We start from the raw sequence: 20559 nt of genomic DNA, 5'->3' as shown, positions 1-20559 counted from the left end.
CTGGATGTGTATCGCGGACGAAGAGTTCACTCCATGTTCGTGCTCCCTCGGCACTCTGAGCCGTGTGAGTCGATTCCTTTCTGTCTGGATTCTCTTCCCTCGGCGAATACAGGCTCAAAAATTCCTCCTTGGCTTCTTTCACCAATTCCACCTGCTGTCGAGTCTCCTCCAACAATTCCTCCGCGCCTCAGTGTCCGTCGGCAATCTTCTGAAACCTTCGTCTGTGTTCGGTCTACTGCGCCAAAATTAAGTTTCCTTGAGCTGTGCGGATTTCGTCTTTGTCCTTAAGCTTATTCTTATTTTTGTTTAACTGATTCGGCATCAGTCGTCATTCTAGCCTTTGTTCTAGGTCGATCAGGCAATGACACCAAATGTTTACTGCATAGATTAATTGATTAATGCACACAGATAATGAGCAAGAACAGTAGTACTCCGTTTATTATTCGCATATGCCAAGAGATTACATATAGAGCATAAGATAAGATGATTTACAATGATTCTAGACGGGGTATAAATACTTCCCGCTGAACCTTCCCGAAGGGGTCTGTCGGCTACATAACAATACTAATCTACCTGTTAGCTACAAAATCTTTACCTACGACAACACCTTGTCGGCTACACAATATTTACAGACGACACCAAGGAACTTAAGACCACATCCAAGGTGAGCATTGATTATCGGACAAGTAGGTGATTAGCTGAAATAGCTAAACCATCGGAGGATGAAGAAATGGATGAAGCTCGTGCTGTAGACTACAAAACAGAGATAATGAACCTTGAAGTGGCAAACAGAGAAATGGATAACTGCCTTTTTAAGGCCTCAACTGAGAACATCTTGAACAGGTCTGATGGAAATATTGTCATTTATGTCAAAAATAGACAAGACACATAACGTCATCAATGTAAAAGGAAATGGAAGACAGAGATAAAAGAGTGATACACAGTTAGAGGACAAATACAAGAGATATGAATATGAAGAATTCATCTTCATTGAAGGTAAGGTTGATTGACAAACATATATAGAAAAGCCATGTTGAATTTTCGAGTAATAATTGACAATTTAAAGGAAAGAAGCAATACTGGGCAATGACAGATACAGACAGCAATAAATACTTAAGTTTAAAGACATATAATAACAATATATGGAATTGAATAAAAACCACAAGCAGCATCATGTAGTGAAAAGTATGCTACAAGTTGAATCAAGCAAGAGTGTCAAATCAATAATGAGGCACAATGAATACAGCGGTACCATGAATGTTAAATATAATGTTTGCACAAAAGAATGCTACCACTAAACAAGGTAATTAAAGTCACGCAAGAAAAATGGGAGTCTAGAAATAGAGTTCTAATTCTAATGTGTCTTGCCATCAAGTTCGATTCAGATATAATAAAAGACATAAAAGTCAGATACAGTCAAGAACGATGGTTCCAGTATGCAGATTTGTTTTTTGAAGCATTAGAAGAATTGATGCAATGAAAGAAAAAAGAACAAATCAGGAGACAACAACGACAGTTTAAAGAATTCTATATTGACACTAATTCATAAAAGCATCAGCGCATGAACGAACAGTGAAGTTATAGTGCCATCAGGTTTGAAAAGAATACCAAAGGCATCATATAAAGAGGCAATGAGGTTTTATGGCAAAGACAAAGTCATATTCAAAGTACTCAGTCAGCATATGCAATGGAAGGAGCCACATAAGACAGTACATGGTGCTGGAAGATGTAAGTTGCCGGTTCGGATTCCGGTACGGATGTGGGTTCAAGATTCGGGTTCGAAATTCGTCAAAATTTTTTTGGGCTTGGGTTTGGATTCGTGTTTTGGGTTCATCCATACAAAAACATATGTTTTAAAAAAAATATGTATCTGTGTATATATATGCAACAAAAAAAAAATCCATACTCAAATCTGCTAATAGTAAAAGAACATAGCAAAATACACCACCAAATCTATGTTTTGGTTCAATAGGACATTAATTGCATCATTTAGCACTACATACAACTTGATACACTTGCTTGGTCACATGCATGGAACATGTTTCCATATCATGGGGATAGTTTGAGAATGAAAGGAATTGTTAAAAGATAAGAGCAGTTATCTGAATTTTTATTTTTTATTGGTTAGAGCATTTCTAACCAGGCTATATCAAAAGGTGATACAAATTTGAAGTCCTAGATTCAAACATATCACATCTTTTTAAAGACATTCCTCTATACTCATCAATTTAGATGTCACCTATTGTCAATTTGGATTTCCTTTATAAGCAAGTTTTCATTTTCAAACACAAATGCATAAATGACATATAAACATCTTTTTGGTCTTTTTTGTGGTCACAAGAAGGTTGAGAGGTCAAAAAAACACTTTAAAAACTCTAAAAAAATGTTCCGAGACCTAATTCAGCCCAGGTCTAGACAATTATTTCTTCAAAATTCGCTGCAAATTCTGCTCGGGTTCCTCTGATAGAATTTGCAGCAAATTCGCAGCTCTGCAAGAGAATTTGACAAGGACCAGACTTTGTAAAGAATTGAACCAGACTTTGAGGGTTGCTGGAGAGAATTTGGTAACTTAGTGGAAGACTATGGTAGACTCAATGTGTTTCCAACAGCGATAACCATGCAAAAAACAGAATGACAACTATGGAAGGCCATGTGACAGTATAAAGAAATGACCAAAACGAGTCATAGGTCAGCGACTAATTTCCAAGTCTCACATCAGCATTTGCAGTGATATTTTAATCAATATATGCCGTTGGCAAATAAGTGTTAAAGCACATGTAGCGATTTAAAAATAGAGCAGAGACAAAGATAAACCATGAATCATTAATAACAACACATGTGCTCGGCAGCGAATACATGACAAGTCAGCAAGGATAATTTCCATGTCACCTTGAAGAAGAATAATCAGCAATTAAAAATAACTGAAAGTTTTGTTCTAGAGTGGTTATTGTATATTGTTTATACAAATAATTAAGGAAAGATACTTGACCATTTCTAAATATTATTTAAAAAATGAAGTAATACCTCTTTTCCTAAAAGGCATCTCTTTCTATAAGATATTGGAATATATAAGACGTATGAAGAAGGAGAGGTAAATTAATGAATAAGGAAAAATGAAATATATGTGAGAGAAGTGTGTGAGGGTGCAGCGGATAAGATTGTATATGTACATACCTTCAGTTTAAATTCTGAAGTATATCTATGTATGGTAATAAAAGGTGAAAGTGAGTAGAGAATAACGTTAGAAAATGTGAACAGATATGAAGAGAGGAAAGGAAGTATATGTGCTTGAAAAGAAAAGATGTGTATTCAGAATATTTAATGTGTGAAAGTGTATGTGGGATGAATGTAGGAAAATATATATCGTTGTTAAAGGCTAAGAAGAGGGAAGGGTGTGTGCATTTAAAGAAAAGATAAATACAGATACAAATATCAGATTGGAAGAAAATTCTTGAAATACAAGTATCCATAATCAGTTGAAGTAAGCAACATAGTCAAGGTGGAAAAGAATTTTTGTGCGTAGTGGGTTGGTGCTCGCAAAAACAGCAGTGGGGAGTTGGTGCTTTCAGTAGGTTGGTGCTTGTGATGTCTGAGAGTTGGAGCTTCCAATGAGTTGGGGCTCATAATCATAGGGGTTGGAGCCTCTAGTAGGTTGGAGTCTACAAAACACTGTAAAAGAACAAGTTTATATAAAGAGCATTTATTCCCCATGGTTTTCTCTTGCATTGGGTTTCCACGTAAATCTTGTGTCATTGTATTCATGTGCATAATTGCGGTGATCAAAGTTGTTCTTACTGAGAGGGAGTCTATGTTGAGAGAGAATCTCAATCGTTCCTATATATGTTGTTAATGAGTTCTTCTCAGTGAGAGAAGTTCGAGGTGTAATCCCTTGTTAACGAGTTCTTTGTGAGAGAAGTTCAAGGTGCAATCCCTTGTTAATGAGTTCTTCTCTATGAGAGAAGTTTGAGGTGCAATCCCTTGTTAATGAGTTCTCTATGAGAGAAGTTTGAGGTGAAACCCCTTGTTCCACCCTCTACGATGAGGCATTGTGGAAATGCATTTTTCACAGGGAGAAGATTGAGGTGAAAGCCCTCGTTCCATTCTCTGTGATGAGGCATGGTGGAAGTCATGTGTGTGACTTCATGACACTAACTTTATGCTAATATGATGAATTATGTTATTCTAAGGTAACATGTTTTATGAGAATAAATGTGATCGTTGACATCTTTAATTGTAACTATACTAAAGATGTCTCTCTTGCTAAGAGGTAGTGTTCAAGATTATAGCCGTGATAGAGATCTTTATCTTTGCTTTTGAAATAAGTTGAAACTAAGATAATGCATATTTATAGTTATGCATTTGGAAATATGAAGAATCTTGTAATTTGGAAATTGAAGAGACCTGGATTGTGTTGTGAAGGGTTTCGGAATTCTTTATATACGTGTGATTACTTTGTATATATTGTATCAAGTGAAAGCATTGTATTTGAACATTTTATTATCAATAAAACAAATGTTTTTCTGGTGTGGTTGGGTTTTTCCCTCCAAGTTGAAGGGTTTTCCTAGAATAAATGGTTTGTCTCTTTTGTACCTTTTTTATCATCTTTATTGCTATTTATTTTTATTTCTGTGCTAACATTAACATATAATACTGAATACAAAATAATGCATAATAGTATAAGAACTAATAAATTATAACACCAAATACTTGATATTAACAAAATTGCAACATAAATGTGAAAACTATCATAAAGATGATTATAATGGATAGCATGATATGAAAACAATTACAAAATCATGTACATACATTCATAAATATGCATATGTAGTGTATGTGTGTAACAGTCAAAGTTGAAAAACTCTAACTTGACAATATCTCAATCCACCCAATTTTTGAAAAACTCAAAATGATCAAAAAACTCAATGAAAATTTGACAATAAATCAACATTTTTATCAAACATTTGAAAACACAATTTCTTAAAATATCCTTAAAAACACATATACGCCAAATTTGTAGAACATATATTTGTTAGTTTTGGAGGATCACTGCTATTGGAGTTGTATTGCCTTCTTAGTATATGTTTTCCAAATGACACCCATCTCTCTTATATTAGATGAAATATGGATAGACATATCTCTTCACGGGCATGTCCATTCATTTGTATTTAATATAATAGTTTGTTATTTAACACACATATTTGTGTGTGTGTGTGTGTGTGTGTCTATATATATATATATATATATATATATATATATATGAAATGTAATATTTCTCATATATCTAATTAAATATATATCTCAAATATATATATATATATATAGTGAGTTTTATCTGACTGAAACTACACTAACATTAACAATATTGATTTGAGATATATATCATATATAAAATCGAAGCATTGAGTTCAATACATGGCAATTAGTATTATGATAATAGATAGTTTCTATTATCTCTGTTTAGTATCTAATGTTTATCTATTGTAATTTCCTGTAAATATTAGAATGTTTTTATTCTTTACGATTGTTTCTTTAGGAAACATCATTTGGTCTCTTGTATAAATTGATCTCTTGATCACTATTAATATTAAGCAAATATTTACAATTACTTCATAATATGGTATTAGAGCGAATAGTCTAAAATTCTTGAAAATAATTATAATCTCTTTGTTGAAATTATCTTCCTTTTATTTTCAAAATTACCTTCATGCATATTTGCTTCCAAAACCTTTGGTTCGACTAGGGTTTTTTGCGAAAAAATCGCCCTATTTTGTCTATAACTCCTGCATTTTTTTCTAGTCTACAAACTCGTGCCATTTTGTTTGTAACTCTCATGATTTTTTCTGGTTTGCAAACTCTTGCCCTTCTATTTGCAACTAGCGCAACTGAATCCTTTGAAAATCGAGGGTTATTCTTTGTTGTTCACGTGGAGGTCTGTTGGGCGCCACTTCTTTGCAACTCATGCCCACATTTTTCTACCACTCGCGTCCAAATTTCTATGAAAATTGCACATCTGTTTTGTGGGTTGTTTTTTCCATTTAAAAAGAGAAGTGGTCATTTTTTGCCTATTTGGAGGCGTTTGGGTCTTTTATAAACCTCTGTTGTTTTTTTGTGCCCAAACTCTACAATTTTCTCTACAAATACACCATATTTCTAAGCTTTTTTACGAGGGCAGTTTTTGCTCGAAACCCTTTTCTATATCAAATCCAAAATATTTTTACTTATTCTTGGTGGGTTTTTCAAGAGTTCACTTGGGTTGTCGTCATATTTTTTTGTGTGCCTTAATTTTTGTGTCTCAAGTTTTGAGCTAGTGGATCCAAAAATTGATAACATATTCTTTTTGTGGATCATGAGCTCTCTTCTAGGTACCCCTTCAAGTTTTATAGGTATTCCGATTTTTTTTGCCTCGAAGTACGCACCTTCACAAATTTTCACACTTTTTTACTGAAAAATGAGCTATGGCATCTTTGACTAATATATTGCTTGAGGGAAATTAGAAGTTCAACAGTTGCAATTATAGCATGTGGAAACATCAGATGCTAACCATCTTTCAATATTACGAGAACGATAAGGTGGTACTGGTTCACAACAATCTTCTCAACAAAGGTCCTCTACTCTAGCTTTAAAGGGCTCTGGGAAAAGGAACATTCAATGCAACTATTGCCACAAGTATGGGCACATGAAGGTTGAATGTTAGAAGCACTTAGTTGCGCTATCTAAGCAATCTAGTTCTCAGCCCACAACGAATAGTGCAGAGCACTCTAAACAAACAAAATTTGCCTTGTACGCTTTTTGACAACTTCTTGCTTTGGATAGATTAACCATTAAGGTAGGGTATTATGATAATAGATAGTTTCTATTATCTTTGTTTAGTATCTAATGGGTATCTATTGTAATCTCTTGTAAATATTAGAATGTTTCTAATATTTAGTTTTATGTTTCTAGAAGAGAATGTTTCTATTCTTTACAATTGTTTCTTAAGGAAAAATAGTTCAGTCTTTTGTATAAATTGATCTCTTGATCATTGTTAATATCAAACAGATATTTACCAATTACTTTGTAATAATTAGAACTTAGTACATTAATGTAGAATCATATATCAAAAAAAAAGTGTGGCATCTGAATAAAATTAAGTCCAATACATATAGAAGTCAAACTTCATCAGTGAAAACTAAAAGCAGATGTCATAATTTGCCTCTATGATTAAAGTTTAAAAGAGACCGCTGCTGCTGAAGTAGTTGCAACATCCTCAACATGTGCATAAATAAGTGCCTCAACAAAAGCCTTTGATGGATGACCAAGCTCACGTTCCTCCTCGTATACTGCCATTTCTGCATCCCAGTCATTTTTCTCCATCTCAAAGTCAGCTAGCTGCTCATCAGTCAAGAAAGGATCCCCATTCACGCCTACATCATCACACCATTTAGAGGTGTAACCCAATCTGCTGAATATGGATCAATCTCATCCAATCTAGTGCTTCATATGAAGCCTACCCTTGCAGCTTTTTTTTGAGCGATTGAAGGTTGTACCTCATATAAACCAAGTCATTCAAGCCCTTCTGAGTCAACCTATTGCACTGCTTTGTGTGTATGTTCTCAAAAACACTCTAGTATTGCTTGCAACGAGAAGCAATACATGGCCGCCATAATATTCAGATGCAAACTTTTGAAGATTAGGTATTGTGGCACCATAATCTTCCCACCACAAATCTTCCCTGTGTTACACTGAGAATAATAAAATAAAAGTTTGAAATCTTAAAACTTTGTAATAAGCAAATGAAAATAAGATTTTTGAAATTTACTTACTAAGAGGTGTAGATATTGCTGACATGGTAAGTCACATCTAGTGCATTGATGAGTTGGCTTATTTTTCCAGTAAGAAATCATTCAAATCACAGATCTCATGGGGACATTGCTGCAAGGTTTGTTCACTGTAGAGTTTGAGATGTGTCATAGTGTGGATAGAATTTCAACGTGTTAAGTCTCCTTGCTGCTATCTTTTAACTTAAGGCAACAGATCTGGTGCGACCAGTTTAATATTTTATCATTCTATTTTCAGACACTCAAGTGGTATTTAGTATGTGCAAAAGTAACTGATATTCTTCTACAACTGTAGAATTGTCAGAAGTTTTATTAATGTTTTCTGAACATTGGCTGCTGACTTTTTCATGCACCAAATTTATTCATAAGACAATTATAAAACAATTGCTACTGTGGCAACAGTTTAAGATTTCTTGTCATTCAATTTTTGTAAATGTAAAGTAGGATAAACTTATTGCCCCTTTATCGTAAACATGTTCTTTATTCTGCAGACAGAAACGATTGACTTGACAGAGAATCGAGAAAGACATGACCGTGTGTTGAAATTATTTGCAAGATCTAATAAGGATGCATCGCTCAGCCGATTTATTGATACTGATGGACTTCCATATATTGGCCAGGTTATCTCCTTTTTATTTAAATAGTTCTGATATATGTTAAAGAGTCACTTTACCTGGTAAAAAGGTCATTGACTGATCATTGTGCAGTTTTCTTTACCAGATCCTTCAATCAGGGGATCCTTATTGTACTGTACACAATACTGTGACTGCCCAGAGCAGAACTTACAAGCTTAAGGGTTCCGAGACTGCTGTAGTTGATTATGTAGCTGCAGTTGGAACAAAGCCAAAGGATCCATTGCAAAAGGCAATATGACAAATCTTAATTACAATTATTTTTCCTTTTGACATATGATGATCAATTTTGATTTGCAGTGTTATAGTACATATAAACTACCTTTGTAATAATAATAAACGCAGCCTAATTTTCAACCATTTTTAGCTTTTGATGATGTCTGTATTTGTTAATTTCAGAAGGGATGATGCTTGAGTTTAACTGCTCAGTCCAAATTTTGATTTTGAAGTTTCAAAAAATATATGATACATGGCATTCATTTTGTGTGTTAAGATTGTTGATGTATAGTGTCTGTAGAAGTAATCAGTCGTATGCAAACCTGTATCAGATTTATCTGATAATAATCATTGGTGTTTCTCTCTCTCTCTCTCTCTCTCACACACACACACACACACACACACACACATATCATTTTCATTTTCTGTGTTAAGATTGTTAATGTATAGTGTCTGTAGAAGTAATCAGTCGTATGCAAACCTGTATCAGATTTATTTGATAATAATCATTGGTGTTTCTCTCTCTCTCTCTCTCTCTCTCTCTCTCTCTCTCTCTCTCTCTCTCTCTCACTCATGCACACACACACACACGAGTTGTTTAATGATTACCATAAACATGTGATTGATAGTCTTATTGGCAGATTATATTATTGACAGACTGCTTTATATTGGAGAACATCACAAGTTATATAATATCGATGGCATTATGCTATTGCCAATTGCTTATACTAAGCAGTATTGGTTTACTCTAAACTAATATAGAGTTAGTTATGCCTCCGTAGAGGCATGACTCTATGGGGGTCATTGACGCTTCGTGGCCAAAGGCCATGTAGAGTCATGACTCTACGGGGGTCATTGACGCTTCATGGCCCTTCACTAACATATATAAGTATAGGCAGATTGCTGAGGATAATATCGATACATGGCATTATAAGTCCCAGCAATCTGCACTATCATCACAGGATTATTTTAAACTTTCTCCTTTGCACTTATTGCTGAAAGACAAATATCGTATTCACTCTAGAGTACGGATTATTAGCAGACATCATTGAAGATCATCGTCATATCAGCAATCACAGAACAATCACCATTTGAGAATCAAATCAATTCTGCAGTTATACAAGTAAGAGTATTTATCCATATTTATTGTAATAGTTTTATCTATTAGAGATCTATAAAACTAACATGGAATCAGAGCCATTCTGATAAGAAAAGCTATTACTCAGAATTAAAATTTAAAGTCTCAAATTTTTCAAAAGCTAAATTATATTATTAAATCAAAATGGTGAATCATGTGAGACTAGAAGATAGGCTTGAGGGTGCATCTAATTTCTCATCATGGAAAATTAGAGTAATGATAATATTAAGGGAAATGGAATTAGAGGAATATATTGAAACAGACATATCCATGCCTGAAAATGAACTAGAGAAAGTAACATGGAAAAGACATAATAATAAAGCAATGAAAATTATAATAGATTCTGTAAAAGATCATATTCTTCTATCCATATCTAGTCTCAAGATTGCATTTGAGATGTTCTCCACTATATGAGATACATTTGAAATCAACAATACTAGTAGAGTTTTAACCTTAAAACAAGATCTACTATATATAAAGATGAAAAATGGAGAATCTATTACTTCCTACTTTCTAAGGATTTCTGAATTAAAAGATCAACTTGCAACAATAGAAAATCGAGTTGATGACAAAGAACTTAGCATGATAGCACTAAGAGGTCTTCCTCTATCATGGAAAACATTTATTTGAGGTTTAAGCTCTCCACACAAGAAGAATCAAGATTAGTCTCAAGAGGACTAAGTACAAATCAAGAGGGAGACATTTAAGCACTTCATGTAAATTCAAACAAGAAAAGAAAATTCAAATACAGCAAAAGGGAATCTAACCAATCATATAAGCAACGTGATTGGTCCAAAGTTAGATGTTTCAAATGTGATAAAATTGGTCTCTCCCATAACTTCTGCCTTGAAAAGAAGAAAATTCAAGCAGCCTTAGCAGAAACCAAAGGAGAGGATGTAGAGAAAGAAGAAAGAGAAAACTATGTTTTTTACTAAACCTTTTCAAGTGAATTAAACTCAAACCACAACACTTGGATCATAGACAGTGGAGCATCTTGACACATCACCAGTTTTAAAGACAAATTTGAAACTTTCTTTGAACAATCCTTAGAAGAAGTTAACATTGAAGATAACTCTACTCATCCTATCGAAAGAATTGATTCTTGTTCAGTTTACCTAAATTGAGGAACTGCCCTACAACTCAAAAATGTGTTATATGTACTAGGAATAAAGAGAAACCTAGTCTCTATTTTTGGTCTTGTCTATCAAGGATCTAGAATCACTTTCCAGGAGGACAAAGTTCTATCTTGGCCAAAGAACTCTAATATCAACAAAGCCATTTCCATCGGATTTAGAGATGGAAGTCTATATAAACTTTGTAATAATCAAAACCTAGCTCTTAGTCATGAAACTTCAAATTCCACCAAAATTTGGCATAAGAGGCTAGGTCACCTTCACTATCGTGCATTATCATCCATAGGAAAAATTGTAAAAGTTTTACCTAGTCTCAAAATTGAGCACTTAAGTATTTGCAAAGGATGTGCTTTAGGTAAAAATACTAAGCAATCATTTCCTAATAGTGTTCACAAATCAAAATCCATTCTTGAACTGATCCGCATTGATCTTTTCGGTCCTATGTTTGTACCTTCTCTTAACGCATGCTTCTTCTATGTAATTTTTATTGATAATTATTCTAGAAGAAATGGGATCTGTTTTCTGAAATAGAAAGAATCAGCTGAAGTTTTATCAAAATTCAAAGAGTTCAAAGCCTTAGTTGAAAATCAGTCAGGACAGAAAATAAAATTTTTAAGGTCAGAGAATGAAGGTGAATACATCTCTGATATTTTCAAAATTTTTTGCATTGCTATTGGGATTAAGAGGAAGATTTTTGGACCATATAATCCTCAACAAAATCGAGTTGCTGAATGTAAAAATAGATCAATTGTTGAATCTACCAGAGCAATGATGCACGATCAAAACCTTCATACTTCCTTTTGTGATGAAGTATCTAACACTGCAATCTACATTCAAAACAAATGTCCACATTCAGCATTAGAGAACACCACTCCGGAATAAGTATTTACAACCATTAAACCTGATCTCATCTAAGAATATTTGGATGTCTTGTTTATATCCACATTCCTAAAGAGAAAAGAACAAAACTAGCGCCTTCCCGAAAGAAGGGAATACTTATTGGATATAGTGAAACAACAAAAGGATATAGGGGCGTCATTCTAGGTTGAAAAACAATTGAGATTAGCAGAGATGTGAAATTTGAAGAAGATATTGCCTTTAATATCTCTAGAAACAATGATGAATCCATTACTGAATCTATTCTTGAAGTAGATGAAAATCAACAAGCAAAAATTGAGAGGAAGAATGATATTGAACCATCCTCTTTCACTATGTCTAATCATGAAGATTCTGAAAGTATCAACAATAAAAAGAGGCCACTTTGGGCTAGGAAAATGATAGAAGAAAATCAGGTTGAACTTGATGAAGTGATTCGAGAAAGCAAAAGAACGAGAAATCAATCATGTTATGTTGCTTTATTAACTAAACTTATAAAAACTGAATCTTCTAATGTTAAAGAAGCACTTTCAAATCAGTCTTGGAAAGAAGCAATGGTTGAAGAACATAACTCTATACTAAAAAATGATGTATGGGATGTTGTACCAAGACCTAAAAACAAATCAGTTGTTTCTTCTAGATAGTTGTTTAAAATTAAGCATGCATCTGATGGTAGCATTGAAAAGTACAAAGCTAGGTTTGTAGCACGAGGTTTCTCATCGAAAGAAGACATTGATTATGAAGAAACATTTGCACCAGTTGCTAGATATACTTCTGTCAGAACCATTTTGGCTATTGCAGCATCCAAGGGATGGAAGGTTCATCAAATGGATGTCAAAACAACATTCCTAAATGGCAAAATTGGAGAAGTTTATATCAAGCAACCAGAAGGATTCAACACTCATGACAGCAAAACTCACGTTTATAAATTAAAGAAAGCTCTTTATGGTCTCAAACAGGCTCGCAGAGCGTGGTATGAAAGGATAGACAACTATCTAATGAAGTTAGGATATTCTAAAAATGAAGCTGATCCTAACTTATACTTCAAACTAGATTGCGATGATATGTTTATTCTTGTGTTATATGTTGATGATTTGTTGGTAACAGGTGAGGGACATCTCATAAAGAAATGCAAACAAGAAGTCACAACAGAGTTTGAAATGAAAGGCTTAGGTCTACTTCACTACTTTCTTGGATTAGAAGTTTGACAACAGGATAACTACATTCTTTTGAATTAAGGAAAATATACAATCGACATTTTAACAAAATTTGGAATGATGGAATGTAAACCAGCTGCTACTCTTATGGAAATAAGTCTACACAAGTTGAAGGATGATATGATCAAATCAGAACTTACAGATTCTACTCACTGCAAGTAGATTATTGGATCTTTAATGTATTTGGTGAATGCTCGTCCTGACATATGTTATGCTACTAACACCTTGAGTCAGTTTATGTGTGCATTAAAGAAGATACATCTACACGTAGCTAAATACATTTTGAGATATCTAAAGGGTACTATTGGAATGAGAATCAAATATGATAAAGTCAATATCGAACTTCATGGATATTTTGATTCTGATTGGGCAGGCAGTCCTACTGAACGTAAGAGTACTCCCAAATGTTGCTTTAGTCTGGGATTTGGTATGGTTTCTTGGTTCAATAGAAAATAGACTTCAGTTGCATTAAGTTCCACTGAAGCAGAATACATTGCATCTTCTTTGGGTGCTAGAGAAGTGGTATGGCTACGAAAGTTGTTAGCAGATTTGTTCAAAAGGCCTTCAAAGCCCATTGTTATTCATTGTCATAATCAAAGTTGTATCAAGCTTTCAACCAATCTGGTTTCCCACAATCGCTCCAAACATATTGAAATTCCTTACCACTACATTTGAGATATGGTGAATCAAGGAATCATTCAACTGGAGTACATTAGTACTAATGAGCAAACAGCTGATATCTTTACCAAGCCTCTTGCTAAAGTGAAATTGAAATACTTAAGAGAAAAACTTGGTATGATTAATTTGTATTATTGAATATTGAATTAAAAAATTTTCAATTCATGTGAGTTTATGCTTCTATTGTTGTTTAGTCACATTAGATATGTAACGAAAGGTGATGATCTTTCATGGAAATATTTATTCAGAAGGTAATTGTTCGTAAGGTGATGATCTTGCAAATGATAGGCTTGTTATCATGGACATCTCTAGATATTGCTTCGGGCAATTAGAGATCATAGATAACGAACCCATTATGTTATCATGGACATCTCTAGATATTGCTTCGGGCAATTGGAGATCATAGATAACAAACTCATTTGTGTTACCATGGACATCTCTAGATATTGTTTCGGGCAATTAGAGATCATAGATAACATATTCATTATGATTACTCTAGATAATGATTCGGACAATTAGAGATCATAATGTATGTTATGATAGTGTTCATAGCTTGGTGATATTTATTAGCTAATTAGTCACTATTTCAAAGTGTTAAGATCAGATATTCTATTCTGAAATCTAAGGTGTATTACTTCTCCCTTGCTAAGAGGGAGTGTTGATTTATAGCGTCTGTAGAAGTAATTAGTTGTATGCAAACCTGTATCAGATTTATTTGATAATAATCATTGGTGTTTCTCTCTCTCTCTCTCTCTCTCTCACACACACACACACACACACACACACACACACACACACACACACATGTATATATACGAGTTGTTTTTTGATTACCATAAACATGCGATTGATAGTCTTATTCTGCAGATTATATTATCGACACACTGCTTTATATTGGAGAACATCACAAGTTATATAATATCGATGGCATTGTGTTATTGCCAATTGCTTATACTAAGCAGTATTGGTTTACTCTAAACTAATATAGAGTTAGTTATGCCTCTGTAGAGGCATGACTCTTCCTGGCCAACAGCCACGAAGAGTCATGCCTCTACGTGGGTCATGGCCCTTCACTAACATACATAAGTATAGGCAGATCGCTGAGGATAATATCAATACATGGCATTATAAGTCCCAGCGATCTGCACTATCATCATAGGATTATTCTAAACTTTCTCCTCTGCACTTCTTGCTGAAAGACAAATATCATATTCACTCTATAGTATGGATTATTAGCGGACATCATTGAAGATCATTGTCATATCAGCAATCACAGAACAGTCACCATTTAAGAATCAAATCAATTCTGCAGTTATACAAGTAAGAGTATTTATCCATATTTATTGTAATAGTTTTATCTATCAGAGATCTATAAAACTAACAAAGATGCTCCTGAGGTGACAAGGCCAAATTCTATTGGCCAGCAAAATTAATTAATTTTAAATGTGAAATTCTTAGGATACAGTGGATGGAATGTTAAGATTTGTTTGAATCTTGAATAAAACAACAAAAGCGTAAGAGCTTTGTAGCTAATTGAATAGTCAATTATTACAACTGAGATGTGTTTGCAATTTTGAATTTTCTATATTCCAAACTTTTTTGTTTTTTGAATTCGATAGAGAGAAAGTCGAATAATTGTTGTTCTTGTTAATTTCTTCTAAGCGAAAATCTTTCAGCCTTCCTGGTGCTCAGACAAATCTTGCAAGGGAACAGGGGGAAAATATAGATGATTTGTTTGTGGGTTTGATATGCCTTAAACAATTGTTGTACATGGTATACCCAATCCTGAGCTGTTTTTCGGATCCGAAATGAGTCACTTGGACTTCATGGGGAGCTTGAAAGAATATTGAAAGATGAAGGTTTTGAGTGCAGGCTGTTGCCATGGAGGAGGGAAGATGGAGATATATCTAATTCAATATTTATGAAGCAACAGTAGTATATTGTTACTAAGTGAAACTGTTAATTAAAATTTTTCAGAAAAGGTGGAGCATAGTATTGGGGATTACACGTACTCTATGGATTTAAATCATGCGACTTTCTAGTAATTGTTTATTGGTTCATTTGTGCCTTTATGGGCAAAGCATAAAGAGCACAACTAGATTTAATATTTATTTTATAGGGTTTGTAATTTGAACTTCTCCTTTAGGTTCTAATTTAAAAAGATCTATTTCTCAAAACTAAATTGTAGCCTCGAAGAACGGATTTAAAAAAAGAAAATTATATACTAATGAGGGTTAAGTTTATATAAAAGAAAAGAATGACATGTTTAACATATATTTCTTTGAGATGAAGACAGGTGAAGTACATATTTTAGGAGTAAACTTGTGGAGTTCTTTTTAAAAATACTTCTATAACCTAATGAGGATTTGAATGAGATATTTCAGGTTTGACTGTTAAATACATGGTAGTTGTCTATGATAAAATGATGTTTGTTTTAGACTGATTCCTTATTTTGTATAGATAAAATGGCAGGTTCTATTGGGTGCTTTAACCACAACAGAAACCAACATTACAAAAAGAAATGATCTTACACAAGGCCACATGCTCTTGAAGCTAGAGGGTTAGATCCTCCTAAGAGCTTGCATTTGGCTTTCTTTTTGGTTAGAGGCCCCTAATAGAATTCGAATTTCAGAATGTTGAGGTAGTTGTCCAAAAGCAGATGAAACCACAATAAAAAACAAACTGAAGTCATCCTTTCAGCAGAGGAGAGCCTTAGTTGTCTATTGAGCACTAGCACCAATAGAATCCATGCCTTCCAAATCTGATCTTTCAGCATCTGACCTTCTACCTCTCCACTTCTTCTACCTCTCCACTTCTTAGATAAAGGAGCTGAAACAGCCTCTTTAACAAAAGGAGCAGAAATAATGGCTTATAATTGTTACTTTCTATCCTAAGTTGCCTCCACCTAACCCTCCTCAATCTCATGTCCAGCCAATTTTTCAGAACCTCTGGCAAAAGTCTTGTCTTCTAGGAATTGGTTCCCAATAGTTCTTTCTTTGTTATAGTTTTGCATCTGTACTTGATTTTTTCTATGCCACCTTTTTGCACTATTATGAATTTGGATTTGGTTTAGGATAGGTGAAGTTTGTCATTGGTGATTCGGAGTTTGTGCAAGGAGGTGACGTAAGAAATGAATTGGATTGCACAAAGTCCAGAAAAACAATAGGATATTAATGATAGAGGACAAGAGTTTCTCGTAGAATGTATTATGTGCATTTCTATTGAGTAAGAAGTGTGCAGCTGGTAGACTCTTGCCTAATATGATGTCATGATTCCTTTCGGAAATAAAGACAAGGAGAAGAGCTCTAGCCTATTCTCATTTCCCATAGGCTAAAGGTAAAACTAGTCAAGTAATTTATAATACTATTTTAAGTTAGGCCTGGTAAATTTTAATTTTAAAGGCATTTTAATAATAATATTCTTGAATTAAAGACTGATAAGACCAAAAATATTTCAAAACACGTAAACAAAAATAAATTTAGGATTCAAGTATGTTTTTTGAGTCGAATCATTGATCCATGTTTCATTTGTAGCAGTTCACAGAACTAATTGCATCTGGGTGACGCTCACAAAGGTGAAGCACCGAGACTTTCCAAAAGGTCACCTATCCCATTGTTACTCCAACTCAAGTGCACTTAATTACAATGTATGCTCCATGTTAAAGCCTAGTTTTCTTGCAACCCCATTTGCAAAGCCATTCATTAGAATGTCCCTTAAGCTCATCAATTGATAAGTAGGAGATATTTTCCATAGCTAGTCAACTTGTGATATTGGTATTAGGATTCAACTATGTGTTTTTTTGAGTCAAACTCATTGACTGATGTTTTGTGAATAGTGGTTCACAAGAACGCATCTCTCATAAGAGTCAATGGAACACTTAACACATTGCATCTAGGTGATGCTCATAGAGGTGAAGCACCGAGACTTCCTGGGAGGTCACCCAGCCTAGTATTATTCCAGATCAAGTGCGCTTAGCTATGGAGTTTCCTCCATGGTTAAGCCAACTTCACGTACATTCCCATTTGCAAAACCTTCAAAAGTGTTGTGCCTTATGAACCATTCATGACAACATTCTTTGCAACTTGACAACTTCTACAAATCACCACCTAAATGTTCTGAAATGGTTTTTTTGTGATCCTATTTGGCCTAAAATGACCTTATTTGTCTAAAACAAATCAAAATAATTCTAAACCAAAACTTTTTAACATGACACCAAGTGCATTTAAGGAAGCCCCTGCATCAGGTTCAACAATGGAGCAATCGTGGAGGAGATGTTGCTAATATACAAATTGTGGCGAGTTGAATTCTTGAAGGTAAAATCTGCATGTAACATTTCTGCAAATGCCCAATGAAGTGAAACTAATTTTCCAGAAGTTAAATTTGCATTTTGTATGTAATGATATGCCATATAGCAAGCGACTTGAGGGCTTCCCTAATGGAGGTGGTGGTTTTGTGGGGTGACATTTCCTCAAAGTCCACAAGTCTTGGAAATGTCCCCCCTACAGACGACATGGGTATTCTTGGGGGTACACATCCCCTTGGAACATAGGAATCATGATAGTCTGATCCCAATATAATTGACAGAGAAGCCTACTGAATTGCTGGGAAGGTTTTCCATGATTGTGGACTTTCAGACTGTAGAGGTTAGGATGCCTGAAATTAAACATTTGTAAGATCTTGATCTTTGGGCCCACATATAATTGATTTAAAGGTTGAGATTGATGTCATTGCAAAGTGCTATATGTAAATTTTGCAAGGCATAGAGTATATAGTTTGAACAAGACTTCTTTCAGAAAAGAGTTGTATAGGCTGAACACTAAAACTGCTAAGATTTGTCTGATTGATATTCACTGACCTTGGACCAACCAATGTGTATCAAACCAACATCTGCAAAACCAACACTTGTCATAATCTGGATCAAATTGACACACCAACTTACATCTGATGGACAGATATTTGTATTTCTTGCATTCGGCCAATTGAGGTTCTCTTGATTTTGAGGATGTGCATTCAACCACTTTCAGCTTGACCAACTTATAATTGCATGTCACATTTGTTTGATTGAGATCCAAGGTTTGTGACACTGAACTCATCCCAACAGAATGCCAGGAACTAATGTGTATGAAATTTTCATTTGCTCAATTGTACATCCATTGTACCAATGTGTATCAAATAATCATCTGGCCAACCAAACATCTGCTCTACTAAGAACTGTTGGGCAGAGTTTTGTGTTACTCAGATATGGCCTATTGAGGTTGGCTTGATCCTGAGGATGCTTTGTCAACCACCTTTAGCTTTACCATTTGATACTTGGTTGGCAAAGTTTGTTTGATTGAGGTCCACATGATAAGTATTCTTCCCATCGAACTTTTGACTCAAAATTTGAAGGCCTTGGAAAGAAAACAAATCTACATTACAAATTTTATAGGAGAAAACAAGATAGCTGAATCAAACCAAAGATTTGTAGAATTGATGTCATACACTGGTTGTAGTATTTGATTGTTCTTAAAAGTCACCAATGTCCTACACCTTGTCTGTGGTGATTTGACTTCCTATGATTGATGTTGTAAATCTTAATTTAAAATTGCTAAGTGCACTGTAGTTTTGGAGTGCAGGGAAAGGGTGATTTCAGCTACACATGATACTAAGTAGGCTAAGACAATACCTACTTTGGTGAGGCAAGAAAACAGCATTATGTTTGTTTTTGTTGAACCAAGGTTGCAGAAGTTTATGCAAGAGGCTAGTAAGAAAAGGCATGATATTCTTGGAGTTAGCAATGGAAACAAGCTTGACCTCAGGCTTGCCAATATGAGGTACAGGATAGTGGATGTTATTGTGTGAGTGATTGCGTCAATATTTGTACTCGTATTGAAAGTCTCATGTCCATATTGTATGATGTGGATAATGTCAACATTTTCAAGCAACCTGAAGTAAGTTTTTCATGTAGCATCATTGTTGTTTATCATGTTGCAATGTTTGAAGCTGTCATTTGTGGCCCATGGAGAGTCGTGATTCTAACCTTAGGCTTTGGTGTGTCAGACACAGGAAGCTTAGGAAGACTGACTCAGATACATCTGTTTGGAATGTAACAAGATTTGGTTTGTCAATCAGAAGACAAATAAAACAAAAGCCTGGAAACAATTGTTTATACTTGCTTTAGGAGTTAAATTGTCATGGGAGAGAAGGGGTTTAACTTAAAATGTTAGCTTTTTTAATTTTATTTTGTTCACTTTATATTTTGCAATCGTATACCTGGCCTTCAGCTTCTGTTGTTGTATTTTGACAGGTGGTTAATGATGTAAATAAAGCACTAATAAAATTTGAGGCTTGAATAAATAATGGAACCCAGGATGAGCGTCAAAGCAACACTTAAGGGCTCTAACTTAATTTCTTATTGCCCCTCCCCTATTATCATAAATGAGCTAGTCGGACCCATCTGTGATTCCTACTCACTGCCTTACCCTTAAATAGTAGGGATAGGCCCCCCCATGGAATTGTAGTGTGATTCAGCAGCAGTGGATGACAATGTATGTTTGATCATTCCTTGTCCATTCAAAAAGGGTGGAGTGGGAGGGTCGTTTGGTTTAAATGATTGAAACTGAGAAAATGAACTTATTTTAATCTTGTTTAATCTTTCCAATATTGCAATTTTATACCTGGTTTTTAGCTTCTCTTAGATTTTCACAGGTGGTTAATGATGGAAACAAATCACTAAACATTTGAGTCTTGAATAAATAATGCCAATCAGGATGCACTGAACTTGTAAAAGGACTTTCAAAGCAAAGGCTGAGGCCAAAAGATGAGTTTGAATAAAGTAATATAAACACACAGGGTGTAGAGTTGTCTCAATCA

The 20559-nt window shown here is 34.5% G+C and overlaps 1 protein-coding gene across 2 annotated transcripts in view; it reads left to right on the top strand.

Moving 5' to 3' along the window:
* Positions 1-20559, top strand: part of NRPA2 (nuclear RNA polymerase A2) — a 294138-nt gene that overhangs the window by 213765 nt on the left and 59814 nt on the right. For both annotated transcript variants that reach the window (XM_089830051.1, XM_089830050.1), the window contains exons 23-24: positions 8309-8437; positions 8538-8681. In XM_089830051.1, the coding sequence (XP_089686177.1) occupies positions 8309-8437; positions 8538-8681 (273 nt within the window). The remainder of the gene's footprint in view (positions 1-8308; positions 8438-8537; positions 8682-20559) is intronic.

This window comes from Cupressus sempervirens, chromosome 5, assembly GCF_028749045.1.
Source record: "Cupressus sempervirens isolate cs-2001-9-10 chromosome 5, ASM2874904v1, whole genome shotgun sequence".
Lineage (NCBI taxonomy): Eukaryota > Viridiplantae > Streptophyta > Pinopsida > Cupressales > Cupressaceae > Cupressus > Cupressus sempervirens.
The sequence above is the reverse complement of the archived record's forward strand: the minus strand, read 5'-3'. Positions and strand labels throughout refer to the sequence as shown.